The 20131-nt window shown below is 37.5% G+C and overlaps 1 protein-coding gene across 2 annotated transcripts in view; it reads right to left on the bottom strand.

The window, feature by feature from the left end:
• The window catches only part of LOC129255909 (telomerase protein component 1-like), a 57079-nt gene that overhangs the window by 34753 nt on the left and 2195 nt on the right, over positions 1-20131 (bottom strand). For both annotated transcript variants that reach the window (XM_064096367.1, XM_064096366.1), the window contains exons 3-17: positions 19714-19848; positions 17973-18134; positions 17364-17460; positions 15446-15665; positions 14755-14912; positions 14136-14336; positions 12287-12404; positions 11532-11712; positions 10705-10857; positions 5748-5825; positions 4763-4908; positions 3489-3642; positions 2735-2811; positions 1278-1454; positions 651-893 (exon numbers count right to left, since the gene is read on the bottom strand). In XM_064096367.1, the coding sequence (XP_063952437.1) occupies positions 651-893; positions 1278-1454; positions 2735-2811; positions 3489-3642; positions 4763-4908; positions 5748-5825; positions 10705-10857; positions 11532-11712; positions 12287-12404; positions 14136-14336; positions 14755-14912; positions 15446-15665; positions 17364-17460; positions 17973-18134; positions 19714-19848 (2300 nt within the window). The remainder of the gene's footprint in view (positions 1-650; positions 894-1277; positions 1455-2734; positions 2812-3488; positions 3643-4762; positions 4909-5747; positions 5826-10704; positions 10858-11531; positions 11713-12286; positions 12405-14135; positions 14337-14754; positions 14913-15445; positions 15666-17363; positions 17461-17972; positions 18135-19713; positions 19849-20131) is intronic.

The following is a 20131-nucleotide window of genomic DNA, read 5'->3' as shown; positions in this document are numbered from 1 at the left end:
TGAGTATTCATCTTTCAAATAGAAAGGTCTGGGGCAGTATACAATTCAATACTAAAGTAATAGCTGTTGGTGCTTAAAAAAAAGCTTTCTGCTTTGAATGAAATACTTTTAGGTCAAAAAAAGTCCAGTGACAGACTTAACTTGCATTTTTGTTATTAGTAACAAGTATACTTTATAATAGGCTTGCTGAAGAAAAATGCATAACAACTTCATTCCCATTCCTGATAACATGTATAGCAAGGCAAAAAAAATATATGGATGCAATTCTAGAACAAGTGTTGTAGCAAGTGAACCCATAATAATTTTTTTTTTAATAAGTTACAGGTCAAATCTGACTTGTCAGACAATTGTTGCAAGGAAAATCTTTCTCAATTACACATAATGCAATGAAAGAAATCAATGTATGAAAGAAGAATTGATTTTTTAAAATAAATTCAGAACTGAAATCCTGTGTTTTTCAAATTTTTACCCTGATAATAAAAGAGACTTAGTAAACAAACGAATTCTAGGAGAAAATCAACAGTTTCTTGTCGAAACATACTTGATGGAGTATTGGATATGAAAAATAATCCCTAGTTGTTCCTCTCTGAGTCTTTTTACCAAATATCCTATTTCTATGAGATATACAAAACTTCTTATCGAAAACATACTTGATGAATTCTGAGTTTCTGATGAAGAAGAAGGCTTTGTTGCTCCTCTCCGAGTTTCTGAGAGCCTTGTGGTACATCTCCAACTCGGTGATGGAACGCGATTTGGGATGAGCCGACAGCCAGTTGAAGTATTCAATGTCGCTCATGTCGGGGTAGTCGTTTGGAACGTAACCATAGCGATCTCCCAGGATGCCGATGAAGAGATCGCACCGATTGGCTTCCCGTAAGCAGATCTCCACAGAGCTGATGAAACAGGAGCGGACAGACAACGTTTATTCAAATTGAATATAACTTAATATTAGATACACAAAAAAATACAATCAATAATTAAAATTTATTTTATCTCTTTATACCTGTCTACCATATTGGGCATTACAAGAAACTCCAAAATTGATTGAAAGCCAAGCATTTCATAGCAAATTTTTAACTGATTGACAGTCAGTTTCGCATATTTGGTTTGCTTAAGTTGACATTGATCTACTACTTGTAAATTTGCATTGGAAATTTGAATTTGATCGCAAATATTTTCTTGCAACACCCCCACACACTTATAATAACAGATATCACATACAATCGATTGCATCTTTTCTATTATCATGACTGAAAAAAAAAAAATGTTAATGATACCTGCTGTGTCTTGTCTGTTCCTCACTGACTCCCCACCTCAGATCGACCTCGTACAGGTTGACAAAGCGGGTGCGCGCCTTTGCCCGCAATTCCGGGAACACGAACCGGGTCAAGAGGTCGCGCTCGCCGTGCATGTCGCGGAACGTGGAGGAGATGAAGACGCGTACCGTATGGTGTCTGGAAATGATTTTAAGAAATATAAAAAAGCAATGATAAACAGAAACAAGGGCAACGCATGTGCATTTTTATATGTTGACAATTTATAGGCATAGCACCATCTATATAGAAATAGTCTATTCTAAGGCGCACTATCATTACATTAGCTTGAGATCAAGCTGCCTTCAAGTGCTCAGTGCATCAAAGGAATTGATTCTGCTGGGTACCCATTCACCTCACCTGGGTTGAGTTTAGAACAATGTGGGTAAATGTTCACTGATTAGCAGATAAATTAATCATAACATATAAAGCTTTCCTATTGTTTCTTTCCTATAAGCTTAGGTGAAAAGGTATGCAGATATACCATGTAAATATGGTATTCCTGGGCCCCGTCCTATGGCCACCCCACACCTTACGACCCAACTGGTCTACAAATGGTCAGCAACTGAGTGAAGGGAAATGTGACGTCACAGCTCTTGTCAGCTCCAGAGTTGCAGACCGGTCAGAGACGAATCGCAAGAAAAATCGTAAGGCTTTGACATGTCGAATCATTACAACTGGATTGCAAGCTCAGTCCAACATCCAGCCAATCAGACAGCAGAGTTGTGACGTGTACATTATACGCAACGCGCATATGCGTCATTTTCTCAGTTGCTATGGCAAAAAGCAAATAGCGCATGCGTGAGTCGCAGACAACAGGGCAGTCGGATCGCAAGGTGTGCAGTGTCGAGGCTTATGACTACCTTGCGATTATCTCCCCCACACAGTCGCAGACCAGTTGGGTCGTAAGGTGTGCGGTGGCCTTTACAGATAATAGCTATTGATCAAATGAACCACAACAGTACGGAAAGCCAGCAACCCCAACATAAAAAATGCATATATGTCTGTTAAAAACGTTTATAAAAAAAAATCTATATTCATGTGGGCATCATGGTCTTGACAATCCGATGAGCTCCTCTTTCTTTACAAAAGGACATGGAGCAGGTTACCTAGATGAAAAAAATATGACATTGATGGATTTCCATAGTTGGATGACGTCATCAGTCTCCTTATTTGCATACCAATCTGAATGTGCAAATAACTATTTTGTGAAATTTAGAAAAACTTTAAAATGTCATAACTTTTTTATTTTACATCCGATTTTGATGAAATTTTCAGTGTTATGCTTGTTGGACTTTTTTCTCTTTATCAAAATTATCTTTTTGTTTGGGTGGTCTTGTCCTTTAAAGTTTCGAAAGAAGCGTTGCCAATGTCTGAAGATAGAGTACAGGAGGTGTGAGAAATGAAAGGTTAAGTATTACCTTCTGGTCTGTTGGGAAGCCGGTAGAGCTAAAGGAATCTCTGGAGAAACCAGCGTTTTCTTCTTTGCACCAATGATCTATAACAAATTAACGAATTAGAAACTGATTAAATTATAATTTCTTGTTTGAAGCATGAATCATACATGGATCAATACCTAAAGGCTATGTACAGAGTTTTCTCTTTCCACCAATGATCTATAACAAATAACAAATTAACGAATTAGAAACAGATTAAATTATAATTTCTTGATTGAAGCATGAATCATACATGGATCTATACATAAAGGTGATGTGCAATGCGAAAGAAATGATAATATTCACAAAATGATGCATTTTTTATTGCCAACAAGTTCTTTATTAAACTTTCCAAATTTTCAGTAAAGGCTATGTGCTGTATACAGTGGCACAACATTTGCTCCACTATCATTTGCTCCGGTCTTAATATCTCAAAGGGCATAGGGATAGAGTTGGGGTTGTAATAGTATTTTTGGGTCAGAATAATGTAAAGATTATATTTTATGATCTATTTAATTTTGGAGGCTAGATTTTACGTTTTGCTTAACATGTAGATTTTTCATCGGAGCAATTGTCGCTGGAGCAGATGTCATGGAACCCCTGTATACATGTAAGTATGAATGTTATGACTACAGAACTGTGAAATAGGCTTCCTCTGTGTTTGTTTGTTTGAGTGCAACTGATAAAACGTTTTTTTACAGTCACTCCCTCCATCGTACTAGCAAAAATCATCTCCTACCTTGCAATCAGTGAGACTGTATGCCTTGTCAATGTTCTGGACGTGAGTGACCTGTCCAGTATCGCCCCTCTCAGCGATGAACCTCAAGATCTGATCACTGTATCCGGCAATGAAGATATCGTTTGGATGGGAAGGAGTGTCCGATGTAGTCATGCTGGTAAACAAAAACAATTTTGATCGTTAAAAACATTCCTACAGAGAAACAAACTAGATGTGAATAGGACACATGTCCTTGCTGAATTGGAAAATACCAAACTCATATCACTTTTTGAATTAGCAATTCCTATCTACAATATGTATATAACTGGAATACACATAGGCAATTTGATGTAAGTTTTAATCCAGACCATTGAAGATTACTGAAAACCTAAAACAAGAAATAAAATTTATGACATTCTACAAAATCAGCAGAGCAAGTAGTTCAGTGCGCATTTCAAGGTTATCTCATTCCAAATAAAAAATTACATCAGACTCGTGACTAATTTGCCCCCTAAATGCCCCCCCCCCCAAAAAGGAACCTGACTTCCCATAACGTCCAGTGTAAAAAACATGAGTGCAATGTAACAAATTTCAGCTGGTGAGCTCAAAGAGTAGTTTTTATGGACTTCCTGAATCTTTCCCATATTTTCATGGTGAAGAAAACTACTGTACTTATCAATTAAAGATTGTTTGTAACGCATTGAGCACAAAATGTGATGATAAGTATATTATCTGGCATCTGGAAAGTTGCATCACGTCAAAGAGTAGTTTTTATGGAGTTCTTCGATCTTTCCAATATGTTCATAGAGAAGAAAAATATCAATTCAAGATTGTTTGTAATGCATTGAGCACGAAATATGATGATAAGTATATTATCTGACATCTGGAAAGTTGCATCACGTCAAAGAGTAGTTTTTATGGAGTTCTTGGATCTTTCCAATATTTTCATGGTGAAGAAAAATATCAATTCAAGATGGTTTGTAATGCATTGAGCACAAAATGTGATGATAAGTATATTATCTGGCATCTGGAAAGTCGCATCACGTCAAAGAGTAGTTTTTATGGAGTTCTTGGATCTTTCCAATATTTTCATGGTGAAGAAAAATATCAATTCAAGATGGTTTGTATGCATTGAGCGTGAAAAGCGATGATAAGTATATTATCTGGCATCTGGAAAGTTGCATCACGTCTGGCTACCCATAGTCAAACCAATATTTTGGACCATGGTTTAAGTGAAACCGGACATCAACAATACGGTCCAATGTGTTTTGGAGGAACATGAGGTGTCAACAAACCTGCATCTGCCTCCACTCAGGTCGACATTGACGTAGAGCAGATTCTCATTGACGACGCGCCGATACTTGGGCAGGAATCCAGATATCATTTCCGTTTCCTTCCCTCCATGCGCAGACGAGGTGCTCAGTATAACAAGGTTGTCCAGCTGTACAGAAAATATGGGTGAAAATAAAGCATTGTAAAATTAATACACAAGCACTGAACAGGTGAAATCTTCAAAATGCACTGCACACATTCAGGTACTAATACATGTACATCACAATAAAATAATTCATACATACTTTATAAACAAACGAATTTACAGAGAATGATGTTAGAACGATATTGGAATGATCACAAGATACTTCATGTATATCCCACAAACAGATTGGACAGGTTTTTACATCGGACACAAAACCAGACTCGAAACAAGACTAGTGCTGGGACCGATGGTAACATCAAGACGTGCTATCAGTTGTACACGTACACCTCTACAAGCAAGATTGTAACAACAAACAGTATTCTTGACTACTTTTACTATTCATCTACATGAGATAAAAATTAAAATCACATCATCCTTGCTTTGCCTGTCTTGTTATAATAATAATAATAATAAAACAATAATAATAATAAGAAGAAGAATAGTAATAATAACAACAACAACAACAATAATAATAATAATAACATTTGTAGTGCACCAGTATCCATCATAAAAAGATGCTCATAGCGCAATAAAGAAAGGAAGAAGACAATTTTGTTATCCAACACTCATTTTCATTCATTTTTAATCCACTACATGCTCCGCTCACACCAGAGCATACTTACTGTCCTAAATAGAACCGAACTATGAACATAGACTTGTAGCATGATAATTTGAGGTCCTGCAAGACCAGATTTAAGCTTTGAGCACAAAGAGAAAAACTTCCCTGTAATATTTGTGTCAAATAAAAGAACCAAATATTATTTTCCATCAAATTAATTTATCAGCTTGTCCAATCGACTCACCTCGACCCTATCTCTCAGAATTTCACCCAGAATGGTGGGATCTAGTCCTTGCCCATAAACTTCTTGGCTTGCTATGATCTGCAGGAAGAAGAGAAAAATGCACGATATGGTGAGATTGGGTTCCCATGAATGCATATTTTCACATTTTTGGGGGACTTTCATTAAGTGTCCATGGGAAGGAATATTACTCTGGCTGAAATTATGTGCCCTGAGGCACCAAGTGTCGAGGGTTCAAATCTATGACTATGCTTTCACCCTTATTAGAATAAATCAGAATTTAATATCTAGTCGTAATGACGTCATCAAGGCCCTCGCTGCCATTGAGTACGCGTGGTGCTCGCGCCACGCGTAATTCAATTTGGGAGATTTAGCGCCACGCGTAAATCATTCCATTGATGAAGCGCCACGCCTAAAAAAATAGCGCCACGCCTAATTCCGCGAGCGCCACGCCTGAATTGCTCGAAGCATTTTCTACTTCCATGCATGCTCGAAGCAAGCGCCTGGCTGACCGCTACCAGTACCATGCATGCCAGCCCCGGGGATGCCAGCGCGCTGCACCGGCACCCCGCTCACCACGGCACTGATTGACTCCAGCACACCACATATTCACCGCCCTGACAGTGTAGGCATGGCGGTTGCAGCGAGCATGTTTACGTTATTTGCCTGCATGGCGAGCTGGTACAGCCAGAGAGCTACACATTTTCTCTCAATATACGATGTATAACAGAGGTACATGTACACACACAATCAATGACTGAGAAAGAATGTATTGCCCTGAATTCAGTATCCTCGAAGTCTGTGCATGATCGAGTATTTCAAAATAAATTTTTGATGATTGTTTTGAGTGACTTGATCCCTTGATAGAGAATTAACTCCATCAAATGTTATATGTATAATTTTGTTCACCCTTATTTTCCGACCTACCTTTTTCATCTTTGTCAAGTTTCACAACTACAGGATGTTTGTGTGTTTTTTTCTTAATCATATTATGGGCCAATAGATTGGCGCGGTTCCAAAATTTTGAGGGGGTGGTTGTTTCCCCTAAATTAGACGACCTCCCTCCACTAAAAAAAATAATAAAAAATGTCATCACTCATGAAAGAATTTTGCCCCCCCCCCCTGAAAAATGACAAGCAAATAAAAAAAGGTAATCAATTCCAAACTTATTTTGGGTACATGTATGCACACACCCCACCCCTGGATCCGCGCCTGTCTGTTATAATAGACCTGATATTTTTTAATTATTTTTTTAATGACTTAAATTGATTGAAATATTGTTATGTCGCTATAAATCTATAATTTATCTCTCTTTGATGGTACCCGTGGCGGTAATGAAATATCTGAAGTTCTGAACACTCACAAAATAAAAAAACACCAACTTAATTTATACATGCAGTTGGCCTTTACAGGGTAGTACACAGGTCACTTATATCATTTCTTCCCATTTTTTTCTAAAGTGTAATACAAAGAAAGTCGATGTTTGCAATTTTTAGTGTTAGTGGTAAATAGTATTCGATGGTTGAATGTTATTTGAACTGATTTATGAATGTGTAATATTTGGGTTGAGGTGAGGTTTTGGTATTTTTTTACCTGCACGAATTGTCAAATCAATCTTGAAACTGAAAGATGCCTTTGTTTACAATTATTGGAGTGCAACTGAGTTTCGATTGTAGGATAATATTGATTTTTTTTTCAAGCAAAGATAAATTTATACAAATATCCTTCATTTGTAAGTGTTTGACAGAAAATACAATGTATTAAATAATTTGAAAAAGTTTTTACCAAAGTTAGGCAATAGAAGTAATAGATCATGAATGCCAATATTTTCTATGTTCTTACCAAATATATTTCATGTCTCACAGTTACGCTAAAACAGGCCAACATTGAATAAATCCCAAAATACGTCATCATGAATGCTCAAGAAAACCTTGATATCTAAGCAATATTCCTTCAAAGTCAAATAAATCGCCTTTGCGTATTTGATCTGGCGGTATTTTCCACTTTTTCCCCCCACACCTCCCAACTAGAATGAAAACCCCAGACAACACAAGCATTCAGATTTCTGATGACCATGTGCTTCTCGATCAAGATTGCGTAATTTGTACTTTTCCGTAAACAAAAGTTAAGGGATGGGAGGAGGGTTCAAAGTCCGTGAAAGGGGCTAGTCTACGTTTTCAGTCGGTTCTAAAATGTCAAACTGCCTTGCCAAAATGCATATTCTTCAGTAAACTATACATGTATTTAAAATAAGGAATAGTTGGATTAAACTAAAAAGTTTGCATTAAATATGACTGGAAAATGTCCATAATTGAATTTGAACCATGATGACTGGTACTTTTATTAATCATATCGTGCTATCATTAATTTCTTGCCAATAAGGCAGGCCTCCAATTTAAGACTAGCAAACAAACTTCTTTATTATCATACTCGTCCAAAAGAATGATGAAAGCTGGAACGTAATTTTCTCAATTATGGAAGAGATACTAGTAAACAACTCGGGGGGGGGGGATAACTCTGAAATAAAGTATATACAAGGATATGAAATTAAAAAAATATATAGCATGTGAATTGAAAACAGATTTAAAGAAATAGGATCAAAAGTGTCAAAATATCTCATGCTATATTATTCAATTTGATATATTCAATCTAACTAAATTTGGTATCCTGTTCCAAACTCTATTAAAACGAAGTACAACTTGTTAGAACAGAAATAAAGAAAAATAATAGGGGAATAAGCATGGAAGAAAAGAGGGAATGGAGGAGAGACCACTCAGACCAGCATGGAGTATGGCTGCATTGTGTTCTGATTCAAGGAAAATCAGACGAACTGATGCCGAAAGGAGGGACATATGAAGTTGGAAATTGGTACAAAATATTTTTTCCGGGGGGGGGGGGTGTAATCATCTACCAATTAAGCAGATCAAGTTGACCAAACTGCTCACACAATCCACACACAAATTACAGCGCAAACATGTGGTGTCACTCAATGGTCAGAAGGATTTAAAAAAAAAAGTTTTACGACCCTCGTAACTCACTTGCCACATCCAGCCTGGGGATCCACTCATTAAGATAACTTGATCGACTGTAAATAAAATGTAACCTACGATACTCCTGGGGGACAAGCTGTCCTTATCTGACCTATAGTCAAAACACTGAGGCTAATCATTTGTACGAGAGCCAAACAAATCAGAGAAGAAAGGGAGATCATAACGAAATGTATATAAAACTAATTCTAAGCCATTAAATACACAAAAACAATTCTAAAACATTCTAAATCGATCATTATTCTGAGATGTTTGTGACTTCTGTTCGAGAACGGGATTTCATAACGGAAGGTATATAAAATATATTTTTACTTGTAAGTACCTCAGAACAATTTTAAAACGCTCCTGGTTGTCCGTTTAGTAATCTGAGATATTTACAACCTCTATTCTGTATCATTTTCCCTTCCACCATTGTCTAAACAATATTACTAGTATGTCATTTATATTTCTTTTTGGAGAACGGGATTTCATAACGGAAGGTATATAAATATATTTTTACTTGTTAGCACCTCAAATCAATTTTAAAACGTTCCTGATTATCCGTTTAGTAATCTGAGATATTTAGGACTTCTATTCTGTTTTATTTTCCTTTCCCCCGTTCCTTTCGGAGGATGGGAGTTCATAACGAAAAGTATATAAAATATATTTTTACTTGTTAGCACCTCAAATCAATTTTAAAACGTTCCTGATTATCCGTTTAGTAATCTGATATATTTAGGACTTAATTCTATTTTATTTTCCTTTCCCCGTTATCTAAATAATACATTTTACATTTATATTTATTTTTGGAGAACGGATTTCGTAATGAAAGGTATATAAAATATATTTTTACTTGTTAGCACCTCAGAACAATTTTAAAACGTTCCTGGTTGTCCTTTTAGTAATGTGAGATATTTAGGACTTCTTATTCGTATTCTGTTTTATTTTCCTTTCCGCCGTTCCTTTTGGAGGACGGGAGTTCATAACGGAAGGTATATAAAATATATATTTACTTGTTAGCACCTCAGAACAATTTTAAAACGTTCCTGGTTGTCCTTTTAGTAATGTGAGATATTTAGGACTTCTTATTCTTATTCTGTTTTATTTTCCTTTCCGCCGTTCCTTTTGGAGGACGGGAGTTCATAACGGAAGGTATATAAAATATATATTTACTTGTTAGCACCTCAGAACAATTTTAAAACGTTCCTGGTTGTCCGTTTAGTAATGTGAGATATTTAGGACTTCTTATTCTTATTCTGTTTTATTTTCCTTTCCGCCGTTCCTTTTGGAGGACGGGAGTTCATAACGGAAGGTATATAAAATATATATTTACTTGTTAGCACCTCAGAACAATTTTAAAACGTTCCTGGTTGTCCGTTTAGTAATGTGAGATATTTAGGACTTCTAATTTTTATTCTGTTTATTTTCCTTTCCTCCGTTCTTTTTGGCATGTTTGGAGGACGGGAGTTCATATCGGAAGGTATATAGAGTATTTTTCCCATTTATTAGTACCTCAAATCAATTTTGAAATAATCCCGATCGTCCGTTTAAGCAGCGCGCACGTGCATCGTGAGCGCACGTAATGCGCGCGCGCGTAACACAGCGGCGCGGCGCTAAATTTGGGTGTTGGAAAATATTATCAATTCTGAAAAATGCGCCACGCGTAATTTCTTACTTTGCGAGAGCCCTGGACGTCATAGCAATCGTATGATTACTCCAACATAAAGGGTTGCAATCACTGAAAATTGTTATATTCTTTTATTTAATTTTAACCTCAAATATAAAGGTACTTTTAATTCACATTTCCAGAAAATGAGCAAAATGCAATTTGTTCCAAACTCGGATCGTGGACCAGTCGTAGGGTGTGCGGTGGCCTTTATGTTATGAAAGTTGGGTTTCCATTTTTTTTTTCTAAACACCCTGTAGTGACTTACCTGGGCTTGGCTCAAGACGCTGGTCATGTTATCCAGGATGGTACCAGATTCCAGCTCTACGGCGGAATGGGCGTTGCTGGCGAAGATGCGCATGTCGCAGTGCTCACAGGAATACTTGCACATCAGACCCAATAGGATACCGACCTCCAACACCTGGCAAAACAAATCGCATCTGTTCAATGATCTTCTATAGATTTTCAATGGAAAGAGAGTGCTTGTAGGACAGAAGTGGCATCACAAGTGCGACCTGCCACCCCAAACCAACCATAGGTCACCAAAAATAAAGGTTGAGATCTTTAATGGGGCTCGAAGAATGCTCTGGATCAACATTGCCAATACAGTTAGTGTACTATGGGTACATGTGCGCCTAGTGCGTACACCAGTCTCCATTATACTACAGCCCGCGACAAGAAAATGATGGGGTCAGGCGTTTGACGTGAAAGTGAAAGGCGGGAGGCTTAAGTATGAGACAGAGTGCTAATCTATTGCTTGTTGTCAGTGATAAGAGGTTGTGGAAAAGGCAAATGATAAAGAAGTGAAAAAGCGGTTCAATATATCAAGGGATGATGCTAAATTCATACTTTTTGCTAATATCAGGCAGAAGGCATTGGAAATGTAAGTGATGAGATAGTTACAGGATTGGGGCTTCAATATACCACTGAGTGTTAAATCAACACTTCTTGCATCTATAGGATAGTAACAAATTGGGAATTCCGACAACGTGAAAGAAAGGAGAAGGTAGACTTCAATATCCATGATATTGAATTAAATGTGGCATAAGAGATTACGAATATGAGGAGTGGGGGATGAAAGAAATACAAACTCACAGTTCTTTTCTTTCCAAGCCCCTTGGCGGAGGAGCAAGGGGTCTCCATAGAACTACCGACGTTGCAAAGCAGAAGCGTCTTGCCGGGGATCGGCTTCACATTGTAACTCGTGGCGATCTTGACGGCAGTGTCAAGGGCCTTGCGGTAGCGGTTCAAGATGGTAATGTCATATGGCAGCTCACTGGAGGGGAAAAACAAGGCATTTCAACTTCAAATTCTAATTCAATCATATATCCAACAGAACAGAAAATATGATATTTCATATCTTCATCTTTCATATTTTCATGCTATTACATTCATACATTTATAATTATATTCAATTATATAAATGACAAATACCAATTAAAAAATTTTAACTCACAGATTTATTTTGTAGACAATGTTTATAATACGTTACTTTAAAATAGAAATAAAAACTTATGATAGAATTATGTATGATTTAAAACTGTTGCAAGAACAACAAAAGAAAATAAAAGTTACAGATTATGTGACACAACCAATATCCACAAGCAACACTTCATCAGGCCTTAACTTTCAATATTTCAAGAACTTTTCTATAGGCCAAATTTCTATATTACGGCACAAAAGAAAAAAGAAAGAAAATAAACTAGATGGATCCTCTTGTTAACCATTGAAACAGTCCTAGTGTCCCCGACTAAGCCTTAGGCATGTTAGAACTGTTGCAAAGGTATCCTGTGCATATAATTCTTACTAGTGCCCTCTGTGATGGGTATTAGTTTGTACCAATCACCAACCTGCGTTTCTTCTCCATCTTGGCACGCTTCCACTTGGGTACCTGGTCTTCCTTTCTGGCCCGCTTGCCTCTCGGTTGAGGGGGCCGTATACCACTGGCCAACTGCTCTTTCAGTTTATCTACAAAACAGATAAATATTTCATAAGAATAATCCCCTTCTGAATACCACTCATCACCTTGGAACTATGTTTTTAAGACAAATTACAGCAATTTCTTTACCCAAGACACTCTCCTCTCATAGTACAGTACTTAAAATGACAATTAACGATGTTGATATTGCGAGTGTTAAGGCACATTAATATGGGCTTCGTCTTAGAAAGAGTTGTGATTAATCTGGGGTCCGTTTCATAAAGAGTTACAACTGTTGTAACTTTGCCATTATGGCAACTGCCATGGTAAACTTGATTATGATTGGCTGCTGAGCCCTGTTGCCATGGTAGTTGCCAATATGGCAAAGTTACATCAGTTTTAACTCTTTATGAAATTGGCCCCTGATCAAGGAAGGAAGTCAGCAACGCCAGCATCTGAAATGCATGTTTGCTCAAAATGTTTTCTAGATAGGAAGCCTACTCATGTATTCAAATGTTTTCTTGACAATCCAATGTGCTCCTCTTTGTCGACAAATGACATTGTTCAAAATTTCCTGTTGGAAAAATACGATGGATTCCCATATAATTGAGGTTGAGAGGATCAAGGGCATCTCTTTGTAAGATGGGATCCGTAAGTCATTTTAGACAGTCGTATATCTATGTGAACTTCACTAAATTGCTTCAAACAAATGTTATAAATCTAGTCTGTCAAATATGGTAATAGACCAAAAAGTCATTCAAAAATGACAAAAACTAAGAGGACAAAGTTATTTTGTAAGAACCCAGTGAACCTAAACTAAAATAAAAATTTTGAAATCTATAGCTCTTCACAATTTGAGCAGACTTTCGGACCATAGTAGAAGTTGAACTAGAGTTCAGAATACAGGCCAATGGATTCAACTACTACGGTGTCAGATGAGTTGGAAATCAGACCAATTAAAGTCGTGTTAGACCAAGGGCCTTTACACACGAGAATCTTAAATCATCATTGTGATGATGATTGCAATTCGTCTTTAGAATCATTGTACCATACACACGTTCACTCGAAAACTGTGATTTGAATTTGAATTCCTGAGCGAATACGGTATTGTGTCCTTGGTGACTTGCCAATCAAACCCGATCAAAGCACTACATCGCAAAAAAGAAACTACGATGAGTGCATGACAATGTATTATCTACGGAAGTGCTTGAAAGGTCACGTAATCAATGATTGCAATTCGTCTTTAGAATCATTGTACCATACACACGTTCACTCGAAAACTGTGATTTGAATTCGAATTCCTGAGCGAATGCGGTATTGTGTCCTTGGTGACTTGCCAATCAAACCCAATCAAAGCACTACATCGCAAAAAAGAAACTACGATGAGTGCATGACAATGCATTATCTACGGAAGTGCTTGAAAGGTCACGTAAGCACCGCCCCTCAAAAGATGTTTTGCATGACAATGTATTATCTACGGAAGTGCTTGAAAGGTCACGTAAGCATCGCCCCTCAAAAGATGTTTTGGAGGTCAACCCTTTCAGACGTAAAATTTGTCCCGTAATTTGAGTGAAACTTAACTGGAATTCACATCCGGAACAGAATTTGAATTCATGATTGTGATTAGCGATCGTGATTCTAGTTTGGTTTGGCACATGCTAAAAATTTGTCTTGAGAATTATTTTTCGATGGAGTCATCATTCAAATTACAATTTTGGTACCGTGTGAAAGGGCGGCAAGTGACTACTACTTTTCAAGACCCTTAAAAATTGAATCTTCACCTGCTTTCTCCAGTTCACGCTCCATGCTCTGAAGCACCTCGTAAGCCGAGAAGAACCGGAAAGGAAACTGCTTGCTGTAGACCACCGAGCCTCGGTCGGTCAGCTTGTAGAGGACCCACTTGTGGTGCTTCTCACTGATCCCGGCAGCGATCATGTTGCGCAGGTTGCGCAGCATGGCCATGAACGGCAGTTTCTTGTTGTCTAAGATGCAAAGACATATTAATCAAATGTTAGACTTTAATCTTAACTGATCCCGGTGGCAATCGAGTTGCATAGGTTGCGCAGCATGGCCATGAATGGCAGTTGCACTTTAATCCGAGCTGAAAATTACTGAAGCTTGTTAATTTTTTATCTTTACTTTTCAATGGTACATGTAGGTGCTGAATACACCAATACAAGATTTCCTAGATGCACAAACATCCACACTCCCTGGGGAGCATGCATCTTGTTCCCAACCTGGTGCTTTAATTTCTTTCACCGAGACCCATGCTTCCCTGTTCTCTAGAGTGTGAAGAATTTTTTATTTGCTTTTCACTGGTAGGCACTTAATAGACAACTAATCAAATATAATACTTCCTATGCACACCATCTCCACTCCCTTGGGGAGCATTCAGCTTACCAATAAGTTGCTCCCAGACTGGTGCTTTATTGCCCTTCAGCGAGACCTGCGTCTCCCAGGTCTCTGGGGTAGGTAGCTTCATCCTCTTACCGGCCCTCTCGGCGTCCCACGTACCGGGAAGACGGCTCTGGTAGAAGGACTCCATGTCTTCTGGGTACCTGCAAGATAACACTGACAACTGTAAGACTCTGGCCCGTGTTCTTTAAGTCCAGTTTAACTTACGCCATGGTCTAACTCTGTGCTAAAACTATGGAAAGCCAAAAGTTTCAAAAATGCACTTACATTATACATTTCCTATCTTTACTTGACTCTTGCCTCAAGTGTTAATGATGAAGAGAAATATTTCAGAAAATATTCCTAGTCACTTGTGAATGATTTGAGCTGACAAATCAAACCTGCACTATTGGACTTTCTACATATTCAATGATGCATGTATTTCTATATTCATTATTATTTCCATTGAAACGGAGGTGTTCTGACGCCAAATCAGATGATTACAAGAATAAACCATAACCCTCAACCACTTGTTTAATTTTCTTAAAACTTGGTATCAAGAGATGGGCAAGACATTAGAATTAACATTAATGCAACAGTAACTTCACAATGACTGCGGTAACATAGTAGTTCTACATTTGTTTGCATGGGGGGGGGGGAGTAGCACCCCCACCCCTGGTTGTTCCAAGCATTTTACCTCTTTCCAAGGAGGCACATCACACTGTCTACTGGATCATTGATGTGAAGCTTCCGGATCAACTGCTTGAGGGTAAAGCTCAATCTCTCCATCTCCTCCTCATCCGTATCACTGTTCTCACTATCTCCATCATCTCTATCATCCGGGAGGTTCTCCTCCTTGGCTGGCTTGTCGGTTTTGGCAGCGGGTTTCTTCTTCTTCTTGTCCTTGTTGTACTTTGCTGCAGAAGCAAAGCATCAAATGTTAAAGAATGGAAGATCCAGGCCCCCGTCTTACAAAGAGTTACGATTGATCCAATCAACCACAACTATGGAAAGCCGGCAACGTCAACATCTAATATACACGTTTGTTTGAATTATTTTCTAGATATATATGATGTATATTCATGCAGTCACTGTTTTCAAATGACATTTTGCAAATTTTCTTGGGGAAAAATTATGACATAGATGGATTTTCATATACTTGAAGTTGATCGGATCAATCATAACTTTTTGTAAGACGGGGGACCCGGGTGGATGTTTCATAAAGCCATTCATGAAGTTACGCACGACTTTAAGCAAGACTGGAATGGGTTTCTAAGGTACTAAGTCAGCTACATGTGGATATATCATGTAGTACAAGAAAGCGTCACCAGTCAGCCATGAAGTCATTCGGAACTTAACGAACAGCTTGCTTGGTGATTTTCACTGACCAATTTGCTTTGAGCCACTCGGATGCAAGGGTTTCAGTAGCTTATAACATATAATAAGTTTAAATCACTGACCGCGTTTCATGAAATACTCCCCAAGTTCCTCCAGTTGGAAGATCAGCTCTGACTTAAAGATGTTGTAACATCATTGTTAGAACCAGTTGTAAGAATCTCAAAATGAGTTCAAACAGAATCCAATAAAATGACCACCCAAATGTTTGCATGTATAAATAAACAAAATATGTGCCAATTGGCTCTGGAAAAGAAAAAGTGGAATTGCTGATAAATGAGCAAAATAAGCAATATTTTCCAAGCAAATATTGATGCACTGTCCCACATATGCCTTTTTGTGTTATTATCATTAAACATGTAGGTTTTTCAGCTAAGATTTCATGATTTCACAAAGATGAGTTGATTGCAATGTACCAGATCTTGACCTATGATAATATGATACATGTAGTAATTAACCTTGATTTTAACAGCTTTCTCATGAAATAATTGTTCATTGCAATTACCTTTTTTACCTTTAAGAAACCTGCCCTGATCATAAGGTTTCATGATGACACTAACAAAACTGAATCCAAACCTACCGATGGTGCGTCCTTCAAAATAATGTGATATCCGTGATCAGTTTTGAGTCATCTTCATTGGTGAGACAGCAGAATTAGCTGCCAATATTTGGTAGTTTCCTCACCAGGCAATTCAAATAAATGGTTGAATACCGAGCCAAATCTATAATGCACAAAAAACATCTCTTGGGCATTTTTCCACGGCTGCCATTCGGAAAGCATTGCCTTGTGGAGGTATTCTGATGATGGTGATGGTGATGATTTTTTACCTGATTGCTAAGAAAGCATGAATGCTTGTAAGCAAGCAACCAGAGGACCGACAGCTTAAGGTCCTCTCCAAAGGACCTGGTACTGAGGATTAATGCCTTACCAAAGGGCACTAGCGCACCAAGTGGGAATCACACCCGGGTCACCGCAATACAAATCCCCGCTCTACCGACTGAGCTACCGCGCCTCCCAACAATCCCTATTCATTTCTAAATATAAAATTTAAAAAGGAAAATGCTGTTGCTTTCAACTTTTCAAGAATGGAAGATCATGGTAATAGCAAAGGTGTCAAATCCAATAAAAGTTCCTACCTGATTAAATTGGCAAACAGATATTTTGCTCGCGACTTGAGTGTATTCTATTGCTTGATTCAATAATAACCTAAAACACTTACCAAGCTGGTACTGATCAAAGCGAGGAAATCGATCAATCATCGCCTTGCGGAGGGCCGATGGCAGGGATCCGTAGTTGATATTCTTATCATGGAATGTCTGTAAGAAGAGAAATCAACAATAAGTTTGTCTTTACATATTCATTTCTTGACCACTTTCTTCGATTGAAGTGTCACATTAAAGAGTAGATATTACACTTTCTAGACAAGTGATTTTCTTTGTGAAATTCAGATACTGCCCAACAAGTGACTTTTAGTATCCTTTCTTCAAAAATTTTGTTTTTACTCACTCATGCATGAAAAAAGAGTTATCTAAAGTTATACCAGCTCGAAGAGGAGACTCTAAGCTTTACAATGGTGGGTCGTGTGTCTATTGTATTTGTGATTAAGATATGATAAATCGTAGATAATTCTTGGTTCTGTTTTTTCAAGAGATGCACTACATATCTATCTATCCATTTATCCATCCATCCATCCACCCATCTATGTATCTATCCATCCATATATCAATTTTTCTCCCTCCCAACCTCCCAATAGATCAATGTATTATACACTGGTTGACAGTTTGTGATTTCGAAATTAAGAAAAAATCTGTTCCAAATTCATCATTACCTGGTAAAGTTCTGCTACATCTATCCAATCAGATGGCAGGGCAATGCTGGAGCTGAAATACTTCCTGAGAAAAGGTCGGCACTCGGGGGTCATGGCCGCAAGAGCTAGCAGGAAATTGGCTGTGGTACGTATATTCAACTCCTTCCTCGTATACAGTGCAACCTGATTAAAGGCAAATGACACATACTATATTTAACACTGGAACATAAATATTAGGCCTACTCTTTTTTTTTCTTAAGAGTGAGCATTTTTCATTTATGTTTGCAGTTTATAAAAACCTATTCATGACATACAGAATGACCTTCAGGTTGCAAGTCATCTGTGAAAAACAAAGATAGTCTCTGTGAGTAGGCCTGCGTATCATTTGTTTCTATCAGTTAAATAATTGGCAATAAATTGAAATATCTATACAATCATAACCTTCATTGCCACGTTTAAATTGTCTGAACTAAAAAAATATGGAAAACCCAAGAAATATTAAAAGACAGTATATGCATTTCTAAGATTGTTCATCAAATATTAGACCATGGACAGTAGGTTCCATAACATTTGCTCCGGCGACAATTGCTCTGATGGAAAATCTGCACATTATTATTAAGCCAATCATAAATTCTAACCTCCAAAACCAAATAAACCCTAATATGGAGCAAATGTCGCACGAGCAATGTTATGTCACCGGACAGTAACTATTAGATACAAGACATGTTTTGACCAATCATACTTAAATCATAGCCCTAACATTCATTGCATGAAAGTAGTACAAGGAAGAAAACAAATCCCAGCAATGTGTAATGATGTGTTAATTGGGTAATCTGATACTTGTAACAATTACCTATTCTGTTATTCTGCCAATTTTATCAGGAAAATTTTCAATATCAGGGAGGTCATTCATAAATTAGGAGATCAACGTAATCAATAATAGGCAATGAATAGCATTCCGCATTAAAATCACTGAATACAAAAAAAAAGGCTCCCTGAAGATGGTAGAATTATTATAATGGCAATTCCCAGCATTCAAGCCTTGCACAACTTTTGACATCAAGGTTGCAATTTAAGGGGTGTAGTGTATTTCAAAGCCTTGCATCAGCCATAAAAGTGAACCAATGCAATATGCACAGCTATGTACACATTACAACACATGGAATCATCTGAAACATACATGCTTTGAATGGGGAAAATTGACTTAGATACTCAGTTTAAAGCAACCATGTCCTGGCGTTATGCAATCAGATGAAATAAAAAAGTTCCTGCATGTAGCTATCAAAGTAAAAAAATAATAAAAAACATGACAACATTCTGTAAAAGCAAATATTAAGTAATCAGATACAGAACATACGGTAATTGTCACTAAAACATATTCTTATATTCCTCATACTTTGACAGTTGACACTTCCTAAACATCTTTAAAAAATAGATTACCATACTTCTTTTTCACAATTTCAGCCTAATGTCACAATAAGTTGAAATATATAAATCAAGGCATCGCTCCGGTGACAATTGCTCCGCTCTAAATTCCACACACTAATCGAATAACCAACTTCAACCCAAGGTTTAACACTATGCCCTACCCTAAGCTTAACCTAAACCCAACATAAAACCCTATAGCAACCCTAACCCTAACTCTACACCTTAGACGAAATCAAGCCCCGGAGCAATCGTCCCAGGAGAAAATGTCGTATCACCCTTCAATTTCCCTCCAAACATTTGGAATCCTTCTGCAGGAGTAATTCTCTTTGCTCACCTTTAGAATAAATTCAGGATCTTCATTGATGATGGAAGTGGCCTGCCTGTTGATATTCTTTCTTGTGCTATCTCCACGCTCATGAAAGTTTGGGCCACCGATCAGGGAGGCACTAACAGCATTGATGAACTGTTGCTGTTGAATCAAAATACTTGCAATAAGCTACATTATTTCATAGCTATTTCATAACTTTTCAAAACAAATAACATGAACATGTATATTTCCAGTTGAATGAAATACAAAGCAAGTTGAAGGATATTACAATAACCCTTAACAATTTAAATTTCTTTAAATCAATCTGATATTGTTTCTCAAAATGATTGACAAAATTGCTTCAAGAAATGATCTTATAGAATGCATAATGTATAGTCATGATTGCTAATGGAGATGTACTATGAATCTTTCTTATAAGATGAGT

This window comes from Lytechinus pictus, chromosome 3 (assembly GCF_037042905.1).
Source record: "Lytechinus pictus isolate F3 Inbred chromosome 3, Lp3.0, whole genome shotgun sequence".
NCBI lineage: Eukaryota > Metazoa > Echinodermata > Echinoidea > Temnopleuroida > Toxopneustidae > Lytechinus > Lytechinus pictus.
The sequence above is the reverse complement of the archived record's forward strand: the minus strand, read 5'-3'. Positions and strand labels throughout refer to the sequence as shown.